General features: G+C 42.7%; 1 protein-coding gene across 1 annotated transcript; it reads left to right on the forward strand.

The window, feature by feature from the left end:
• The first annotated feature begins 3,607 nt into the window (after nt 1–3,607).
• LOC143273375 (natural cytotoxicity triggering receptor 1-like) lies at nt 3,608–10,235 on the forward strand. Its single transcript, XM_076572689.1, has 5 exons — nt 3,608–3,702; nt 3,778–3,813; nt 6,556–6,983; nt 7,715–7,859; nt 7,987–10,235. Exons 1-5 carry the CDS (start codon nt 3,669–3,671, stop codon nt 8,235–8,237), a joined length of 894 nt encoding a protein of 297 aa, XP_076428804.1. The 5' UTR covers nt 3,608–3,668; the 3' UTR covers nt 8,238–10,235.
• The last annotated feature ends 810 nt before the right edge of the window (nt 10,236–11,045 follow it).

The raw sequence follows: 11,045 nt of genomic DNA on the forward strand, positions 1-11,045 counted from the left end.
GATGGCCAAACACCCTAATTGTCGTGCTAGAAATCTCATCCAAAGACTGAGGGAAGTGGATGCAGAGATCCACGGCCAGGCCCCAGGTGGAGGAGTCCATTTGGCAAGAAAGAGGAGGGTTTGTATGAGCGAGAATTGTTGAGATCAAGATTGGAAAAAGCACAGGGACAAATAGCCAAACGAATGGAAACACATGAACTATGAACCAATAGCTGAGGAGCCACCAACTGCATCAGGCCCTCTGGATATTCACACTGCTTCTTAGATTACAAAGTTGTCTTTTACACTAGGCTTCTTTTAGATTAAACAAATATTAGATTAGAACACAAGAGAGAGAAACCCTTCTGAGCATATCAGGCCCACTCTTGAGTAACCGAAACCAAGAGTCTTTCTTCTTTTATGTAGCATCGCCACAATCCTCCTGACTCAGCCTCTTGGGTAGCTAGGATAACAGGTCTACACCACCAGGCTAGGACCTCTCTTTTACTTCTCGGGTTTTCTTCTTTATTTTTTATAGTTCTTCTTTATATTTTTATTTTTACTGTTCAAGAATTCCATATGTGAATATATTTTGATAAAATCCACTCCCATCTCCTTCAATTCCTTCCTTCTCCATACCACCACTCCCACACCCCCACCCCCCACTTAATTCATATGCTGTATTTTAAAACTCACTGAACCTAGTTAGTATGACCAGTATGTGCCTGGTTGATAGAGCCATGCCCTGGAACATGGGCTGCCTCTCAATGACTGCACCCTATGGGGAAATACTGACTCCCTCTCCCAGCAGCCATCAATGGCTTAAACAGTTCCTCAGCCAGGGGTGGGACTTTGTGACACCCATTCCACATCTACACAGGGATTTGGATATTTTTAAATGTGTATCCACCAATTATAAACAACTGGTAGGCTTGCTGCAATAGTAAGTCCCCTCCTTTGTCTTTAAGGTATTGGTTTTGTCTAAATGTAAATTAAATACATAAACACAAGAACAAATGAAGGTCACAATCCAATCCTATTTGGGAAATATGAAACTGTATTAAATGACAACTTCATTTGGGGCACAAAGTTGACATTTACAACTTTGAAAGATGCTAGCCATTCTGACTTGTCACAGTGCCAATGTATTTGACACCATTGGACCAATAATTGAAAAAGTTAGAAGAAATAAACCAGTCTCACAAACACCAGAAACATATATTTTCTATTATATATGTATTTGGAGTGGGGAAAGGACATAAAAGTAAAATGGGGATTATTAGAGATGTGGAAGGAGAAGATGGGAGGGGGTAATAAAAAGTAACAGAGAGGATGGATATCTTCAGGACCACAAAACAGTTCATGCCTATAAGGAAATGTCACACCAAAAGCTTTATTTATGCAATTAACATATTTATGCTAAATGTCACACAAAAAGCTTTATTTATGCTAATAAAATTGGGGAAATCTCAAAGAAATTATGTAAACATTCATAGGATTGAAGAAATCATGAGGGCTGGAAAGATGGCTATGCTCACAGCCAACAATGTAAGAAATTGTGAGTTTGAGAAAATGGGGTGTGAATTCTGACTTGACGCTCCAGTTGTGGCAGATGTTAATGTGGAAGTGTTAGCTAAATAAACCATTTCTCCCCTAGGTTTCCTTTGCCAGGGTAACTTATCACAGCAATGAGAATGAAAGTAGAACGGTGATTAAAAGACAAAATCTGAGACCCCACCAGATGGCAAGAATGTTGTCAAATGCATCACAGGTCTAGATAATCTATAAAATCAACTTAGAGCAGAAAGTTTCCCAAGTCGAGCGAAAGACCTAGACATCCAAACACAAGAGTTATCTTGAACTCCAAATAGACATAATCAGAGTAGAACTCTGCATGACATAATACAGTCAAGATATCAAAAACACAAGACAAAGAAAGACTATTTTTAATAGTCTTTTAGTCATAAGGGAAAGACACCAGCTCATTTATAAAGGCACATATATCAGAATAATGTAAGCTCTCTCAGCAACCCAAAAAGCAGAAAAGTGTGGGATGATGTATTTCAAGACTTGAAATCAATTAACTCAACTAATGCTGCTATATCCAGGAAGAGTTTTGCCATGAAGTTGACAAGGAAGTAAGGATATTTTAAGATAAACACAAACTGAGGCTGGTCATGATCACCAAGCAAGCCTCACAGAAGATGACAAAATTAATATCATGCACATAGGAGGAAGAAAGATGCTCTCAGTCACAAGGGTACAGGAAATAATAAATTTCATGAGAGAAGGAGGTAAGCGAGACAGGAAGAAGGAATCCATGGTGTCCAACATAGTAAACCAACAAACCCCAACATTAATGGAGGAGAAAGGAAGAGAAAGCAAACTGACCAACAAGTCAGTAAAATGCTCACCTTACAGCTATGAGGACCTCAGTTCAATCACCCAAAGCCAGGTAGAACCTGGGAGGATGGCTCAACAGTGAAGATCATCCACATCAGGAGGCTCACGACCACCTGTAATTCCAGCTCTATGGAATCCTTTTGAGGCCTCCACAGGCACTACCTCACGTGCACATACCCACACATGGACACATATAATTTAAAATGAAATCTCTAAAACATAAAAACCAAGGGTGGTAACACATGCTCATGATCACTGTGCTGGGGAGGCAAGACATGGATACCTAGGGCTTATGGGTCAGCTAGCCTAGCCTATTGGCAAGTTCCTGGCTCTTGAGGAACATTGTATCCAAAAATACACAGATATGTACACACACACATACACACACACACACACACACACACACACACACACACACACACCTAATAGGTTTGGGGAGATAGCTCAGTGATTAAAATGTTTGCAAGGCTAGAGTAAAGACCTGAGTCTAGCTCCCTAAAACCCACATAAAACACCACATGGACATGGAAGCCCACTTGTAGTTCCAGCCTGGGAATGCAGAGGCAAGGAATCCCCAGGACCACTTATCTAGGGAGATATTGGTAAGCTCTGAGTTTGATTGAGAGACCCTGCCTCGGTGAATAAGGTGGAAGAGCAATCAAAGATGATCCATGGCACCAACCACAGGCCTCTCTACATGCACACATGCACACAGATGTTTCTATATACATGAAAACATACATACACATACATATACACACCACACATGCACATGAAAATAAAAATAATAGAATAAGAGCATTTTACTGAAATAAAATAGCAAAAATTTTAATAACGCATTAGTATTGCTTTCTGATTAAACCAATCATCAAATCCAAACACATGCATGTTGCACACAGTTAAAATTCCCATTTTGGGAAATCCTCAGACATTTTGCTCTGTAAATCTCCCCCTTGCCTTCCCCAAATGAATTAAAGGTTGACCAAGAAATGAGTTTCAGACTGGACAGATGATGGTCAAGGGAACCTTTTAGACTCAAAATGTGGTTAAATGTGTTGTGTGAACCACAACTTTGCCTGAAGCCCAAGGTCAGTGGAGATCTGTGACCCTTTCTGTTTAAAAAAAAAAAAGTGTGAAAGTCCCATGGTGATTGGTGTTGGAGCTCACCTACCACATCCTGTGCATCTCCCTCACACACTGGACTCAGTCCAAACACACACACACACACACACACACACACACACACACACACACACACACGGTTCAGCATTAGTCTTGCCAGTGGTATGCTGTCCACACTCACTGCCCTACTCTGCCTCCGTAAGTCCTTCATAAAAGGGGGGTGGAATCAAGAGTAGGGATGGGGGAAGACATTGTATCGTTGTTGTTTTCTAGAGCTATGTCTGAGCCAGAGGATCAACACAGAAGAATGTAAGTCCTTCCTCCCTTGAGAGCCTCGGGATCGTTCATCTCAGGTTCATCTCAGAGTCTATCTGAGAACATCCCAGAAACAGAGATGAGCATTCTGCCTCACTATGATGGATGGCCTCAAGCTGGTGGCTGAGGGTAAGTAGAGTAGATAGGAAATGGTTCACCTGGGACTTCTGCTTTTGGTTCCTTTTCAGAGAATCTCCCGAAACCCATCATCTGGGCCCAACCCAGTACCAGGGTCCCAAAAGGAACCCCTGTGTACATCTGGTGCCAGGGGCCTCAGAGTGCCTCTGAGTATCAACTGTTCTTTAGAGGAAGCATTTTGGACTTGAAGAAAGCAGAGTCACATAGATCAAGGAGTAAAGTAAACGTCTTCATTCCACAAATGAACTTACACACTGCAGGGGAGTATGCTTGCTTCTATCGGAGTGGGGAGCTTCAATCAGAACCCAGCGATCCTCTGGATCTGGTAGTTACTGGTGAGTGTCTTGGTTTTTATAGAGAGAGCCATGTTGGTATGAATCATGGGGAGTGCCTGTGTTCACAAAGCCCCACTGCTCTGACACTGCTTATCTTGGCTGGAAGTCAGGGGATGTGTCCAATTGCAGCTACTTCCTACAAGGGTAAACAACAAGGGTCAGCTCTCTGTCCTGGCATCAAATGTGTCTTAGGTCAAGATCTCTGAAAGATGTTTCTAAAGTAGGCCACTGTGTGCTGGGGTAAGACTAAGGACTGATAGACAAGAGAACCAAAGCTGGGCAGGAAGAGGTTGGCCTGTGATGGAGTTTCATCAGAAAATGTAGCCACACACATGGTTTTATCCAAGCTTAAAAACTATCTAGATATAGTAAAAAAAACTATCTAGAGACCTTGTAAAAGCACAGATAGCTCTCGCACATGCATGTTCATGGGAGCATTAGTCACAATAGCTAAGAGGTGACTGGTTAGATGGTGCATGAATAAGAGAGCTTGCTGTTCAAGTATGAGAAACCGAATTCAAATCCCCAGAAACCACATAAAAAGTCAGGTGTGTCTGTAACACTAGAACTGGGCCGGGACCAACACCAGTTTGCTGTGGCTTCATAGCCACCAGCCTAGCTGAAGGTTCAATAGACCCTGTCTCAAGGGAATAAGATGAAGAGTGAAAGAGCAGGACACCCAACTCTGGCCTCCACACATGAGCATACAGGTGCACACATTGATACACACACGGGAGCATACACTACATATGCCATACACAATCACACAGAGGAAAAAATAGAGAAACTAAATAATACCAAAAGGAAGTAATAACACTACTGTCTCTTGGTGAATAAATGGATGAACAAAACATGGTACATTCATACAGTGGAATATTACTCTACCTTGCAAAGGAAGAAAATTCTGGCACACACTATGATGTGACTGAACACCAAGGACATTATGCTAATGGAGACAAATACTGTCTGGCTGCACTTAACTGAGTTACCTGGAACAGTCGGATTCACAGAGACCAAGAATGTAGAAGGGAGGTTGCCAGATCTTGGGAAGGCAGAAAGGGAGTTGTTTAATAGTGTAAAGTGTTCTGGTTTTGAGAAGAAAAAGTTCCAGAGGTGAGGGATACAAATGCTTTGTAGCGGTGTCATGTGTTGACTGCCTCTGCACAAGTGTGTGCCAGTCCATGTGTTCACAGGGGTGTGTGTGTGTGTGTGTGTGAGTGTGTGAGTGTGTGAGTGTAAGTGTGTGTGTGTGTGTGTGTGTGTGTGTGTGTGTGTGTGTGTGCAATCCAGAGGACAACTGCAGATGCCATTTTCCAGGAACTCTTCACCTTAGTTTTTGAGAGAGTCTGGGACTCACCAAGTACATAGACTAGGCCAGCGGACCCTCTCCAGAAGTGGGATCCCAAGCAGGCACCACCATGCTGGCTTTCTGTGTGGATACTGGAGATCAAGTCCAGAGCTGAGGATCAAACTCAGGTCTTCACCGAGTTACCTCCCCAAGTCCCTCCCTCAAAATGATTTCTTTAGGGCAGGGGAAAGCCCAGGAGGCCTCAACCCTACACACAGAACTAAAGGCAACTAAGGAAGGCTGACAGCAGGAGACAGTCTTATCCAGCAAAGACTACACCAATTGGGTAGCCCATACCCAATGGTCAACTCTGAAAACATACCAACAAGTAACAGTATACTGACTGAACAGGTTGTACTCATGTATTCAGGAACGTGTATAATCATATGTGTTTGTGTGTGTGTGTGTGTGTGTGTGTGTAAGTATATATGTGTGTATATATATGTATACATATACAGATATATATGTAACAACAATTACTGAAAAAAGGGAGACCACCAGTTTGAAAGGGAGCAAGGGAGGGTATATAGGAGGTTTGGGAGAGATAAAGGGAAAGGGGGAATGGTGTAATTATAATATCAAAAAATGATAATTTTTAAAATGTAAAAGGCTGTCCTAGAGTTTCTGAAGCAATGGTTCTGGGTAGGGGCAGAGCATCTTCAGACTTCTAGGTAATGTGAGTGGTTTGGGTCCTGAGGAACAAATTCAAAGCCAAAGAGTAGAGATGCAGAAGCTATGGCCTAAGTCCCTCAGTCCTAAAGGATAATGGATCTATCTGTGACAAGCACAAGTTTAGGAAGCAGAAGCAGCCCAGATTCCAAGGAGTGATATTTGGTCACAGGGACAAGGAAGCAGTAGATTGAGGAGTCAGGGTGTGATAATGCTCTCTATATACCAGCTCTCCTTCTCCCACAGGTCTGTATGACACACCCAAACTCCAGGTTCACCCAGGGCACGAAGTAACCTTGGGGGAGAATGTGACCTTCTTCTGCCATCTGGTGTCTGGGACAAGCAAATTCTTTCTGCTCAAGGAAGGACGATCCAACCAAGTCCAGCAAAGATATGGGAACAGGCAAGCAGAGTTCCCCATGGGCCCTATGACTAGAGCCCACAGAGGGACATACAGATGTTTTGGCTCTTACAGTGACTATACATGGTCTTCCCCCAGTGAGCCTGTGACACTCCTCATCTCAGGTAAGGACCCTTTCACCTGTGTCTTAACCACAGCCCTAGAGGATACCCTTGACAGTGACTGTTTTAAAAAGATAGCCAAGAGTTCCCTGCTTCTTAAAGATCCAACCAGCCACTTGGAAACACCAGAGGGGCAGAGAAAGATGAAGGAATAAAGGATACTGGAGGAGACCTAAAATTCTTTTTAAAAAATGAATTATTTTCTATTTCTAGATGTTGAGAACACCAGCCTTGCACCCACAGGCCCTGCTTATTCTCTTGGTGAGCCACTTCCAAATTCACCAGAAAGGACCTGGGAATTGGCTATTGGTGAAGTGCTCACCACATAAGCTTGATGACTCAAGTTGGATCCACAGTCAAGCACAGAGAGAAACAAACACATCCATGCTACCTGTTTCTGATCTCATCAAGTGTTCTCCTGTCCTATGCTGTTCATACAACCATGTCCAGAGAATGGTGACATCCACAATGAACTAGGTCTTCACACATCAATTAATAATTAAAGCAATCCTACACAGACGTGCTCATAAGCCAACCTGATCTCAATAATTAGATTTGAACTTGAACTTGCTTTTCAGACAACTATAGAGTATGGCAAATTGACATTTAAACCTAAGCATCACAGAAATGATGATGGGGAGTGGGGGGGCAGCTCACTTCAGATGAAGAATTTGTCTTCCTGTGAGAAGAAAATTACATTGAATAGATGAGGAAAATGAGGCTTCCCCAGAGTTTCCATCTGGCATGGAGACACATGTATTAGTGCTATGGGTGAATCCAAACTTGAGTATGTCCATCTCTTCACTAGTCTACTCTATTGCCATATAAAGCCCCTAGGACTTGGAATTCTGGGTGAGGACCAACATTGGAAAGCCAGCCATAGGATGCCATGGGCCATATACAGAAAAAAGAATGTTTCAAAGGAAGGATCCAACACTATCCTCTGTTCACTCATCCCTTCTTCTTTTCCTTATCCTCAGATTATTTGGTGTTCGACTCTACGACTGAAGAATCAGGATTACAGGAGGGTAAGCAAACAGCTAGACACGTAGACTCTGAGGAAAGGTGCAAGACAAAGCGGGAGTGAAAAGCAGAAGAGGGGGGATGGGGTGGGTGTAGCCTCTGTCAGCAGTCATCCTTGTCTTCTGACTCTAGACTCTGCCTTCTGGGATCATACTACCCAGAATCTCATTCGGATTGGTCTGGCATGTGTAGTCCTGATGGCTATAGTATGGCTTTTGGCTGAAGACTGGCTCAGCAGGAAAAGGGATCAAGAGGGGACCAACAGATCAGCAAGTTGGGAATGCAGGAGAAGATGGAGAGCACAACGTTCCCTTGAAGAGGAACAAAGGGATGCGATATCTATGAGCGAAGTGAAGGCAACTCCTGGACCTGGGACCATATGAGCTTTATGCTGCCCCCTGGAGGAAGGAAGAGGTCATTGCAGGAATGAAGGGGTAGTGTCACTGGTGAGATGAAGCCTCTAAGTTTCTACTGTAGGCAAATTCTTGCTGTCTCTGTCAAGCTTTGCATATTTTAATGCTTATTTACTGAAAGCCATACTTTTAACCACTCTGGTCTTTCCTAGAAATAGCTACCTTCCAATGTGCTGGTCGTGGGAATATTTCCTTATTACTTTGGTCTTTTTTTCTCTAATTTTATTTATTTTATGTGGATGGGTGTTTTTCAGGCATGTATGTCTGTGTACCATGTGTGTACCTAGTGTCAGATCCCCAGAGACTGGAGTTACAGATGGCTGTGAGCTGCCATGTGGGTGCCTGGAATTGAACCCAAGTGCTCTGAACCACTGCAGCGCTGCACAATATTTGTTTTATACCGTGTAAAGATGTGTCACTGTGATTGGTTTAATAAAGAGCTCCATAGCCAATAGCTAGGCAGGAGAGAATAGGTAGAGCTTCCCAGCAAAGAGAGAAACTCGGGATGAATATAGGCTTGCTAGAGATTCCAGCAAGACATGAAACAAGTCAGATGTCCCGTCCAGCAGGCCAGGTTATTCGAGGGTCTCGAGGAGGGACCACCTGTGAATCAATGGGGGGCGAGAGGGAAAGGAGACCAAGCGCGTGAAGAAAGACAAAGCAGTCTGAGTTGCGTCAAGGCCTCGGTTTATTGACTGGTGTTAGAGCTTATAAACAGGGCTTCAGGTAGGGAGGGGGAGCAGGAGTGAGGAGAGGACAAAGAAAATTCCTAAGGAGGGTCAGCAGGAGGTCTCTTTGGTCCCAGGCCCCTGCAGCTAGCTGATTTAAAGAGGTTTATTTAATCCTACATTCCTAGGTTAGACTAAAAGCCTCTTATTTACACGAGGCTTGATAAATCGTGGCAGGTAACACAAGGTTCAAGACACAGCTGTCCAGAGTCGGTCTCCAACAGTCAGAAATACATATTGGGAGAGAGGTAAAGGCCACATGGCAAAATATAGATTAGTAAAAGCAGGTTAATTTAAGTTATAAAAGCTAGTTGGAGAAAAGCCTAAGCTAAGGCCAAGCTTTATAATTAATAATGTCTCCATGTTATTTGAGAGCTGGTCCAAAGAAAGACTGGCTACAATGAGTCATATCTTCAGCTCTACCCTCAATTCATTTTTTATATTGTGTGTCCATGTGTGATGTGTGTGCACACATGCACACATATGTCATGTCACTCATATGAGGTCAGAGGATACCTTTGTGCAGTCAGTTTTCTCCTTTCATTTCTTTAAAAATTATTTCTGTTATTTTTTGAGATTAATATATCTTCCTCCCTTCCCTTTCTTCTCTTCAAGCACTCCCATATACCCCTCCTTGCCCCCTTTCAAATGCATGGCCTCTTTTTTCATTAACTGTTGCTACACATATATGTATATGTGTATACATATATGTTCCTAAATACATAAATTTTATGTGGGTTCCAAAAATTGAATACAGGTTAGACATATGCAGCAATTGTTTTTAACCTACTGAGCCTTCTCCTTGCTAGCCTATCCCTATTTCTTTCTTCTTTCCTTTGTCTGCAAGAATCCCATTCAAAATAAGTGCCAAACAACAATACCAATAAGTATACATGTACTGCTTGGCTAGTAGTATGTCAACTTGATAGAAGTTAGAGTCATTTTGGAAGAGGGAACATCAGTTGAGAAAATGTCCCCACAATATTGGCCTGTAGGAAAACCTACAGTGCAAGTTATTGGATGATAAGTGATGTAGAGGGCCCAGTCCACTGTGGGCAGCATCATCCCTAGGCTGGTGGTCCTGGGTTCTATAAGAAAGTGTGCTGAGCAAGCCATGAGGAAAAGGCCAGTAAGCAGCACCCCTTCCTGGTCTCTGCATCAGCTTCTGCCTCTAGGTTCCTGTCTTGATTTCTCTCAGTGCTGGACTGTGGTATGGAATTGTAAGCTGAAATAAACCCTTTTCCCCCAAAGTTACTTTTGGTCATGGTGTTTTATCACATTAGAAACCTTAACCAAAACATTATGAAATTGTTCAAAAACCATTGTAGCCACAACCAACCTGTAAAAATGCAAACTATGAACAAATAGTCCAGAGACATAGGTGTGTCCTAGCTGGATCTCAGCCAAACATTGGTTTCCCTGTCTATACACTATGTGGGTCCTGGGGATTGAACTCATGATCAGGCTTGGTGGCAAGTGTTTTTTCTAGCTGAGCCACTGAACCTGCCCTTGATATTTCCTATAATAGCACCAGAATCCTGTCAGTGTTCACATCTCTATGTTCCCAACTGTAATATGGGTTTCATGTGAATTGAGTCTATTAGCTTGATGATTATGTTCTTAGTCATCAGTGAGATATCAGGAAACCCACTGATGAATGGGTACATGAATACAACACAGAACTTGACACTCCTGAGTCTTGATATAGGGTATAGAGTCCAGCAGCTTTTTCTGCTTTGAACTATTTGATTGCCCCATTAATATACTAATATGGATCACCATCTGTTCTATACAGACACATCAGGCAGGTTAAATCCATCTCTAAAGCTAAATGTCCTGTTAAGTATCAAGGAATATTCCTAAACCCAAACAAATGCTATAAGGTTTTTTACTGTTATTTTTTGTTTGTTTGTTTGTTTGCTTGGTGGGTTGGTTGGTTGGTTGGTTGGTTGGTTGGTTGGTTGGTTGGGGCTGTTTTTTTGTTGTTGTTGTTTTGTGAGTCAGAGTCTCACTACATGCCCAAGATACCCTCAAACTCTTGGTCCTCCAT

This window comes from Peromyscus maniculatus, chromosome 1 (genome assembly GCF_049852395.1).
Source record: "Peromyscus maniculatus bairdii isolate BWxNUB_F1_BW_parent chromosome 1, HU_Pman_BW_mat_3.1, whole genome shotgun sequence".
Classification (NCBI taxonomy): domain Eukaryota; kingdom Metazoa; phylum Chordata; class Mammalia; order Rodentia; family Cricetidae; genus Peromyscus; species Peromyscus maniculatus.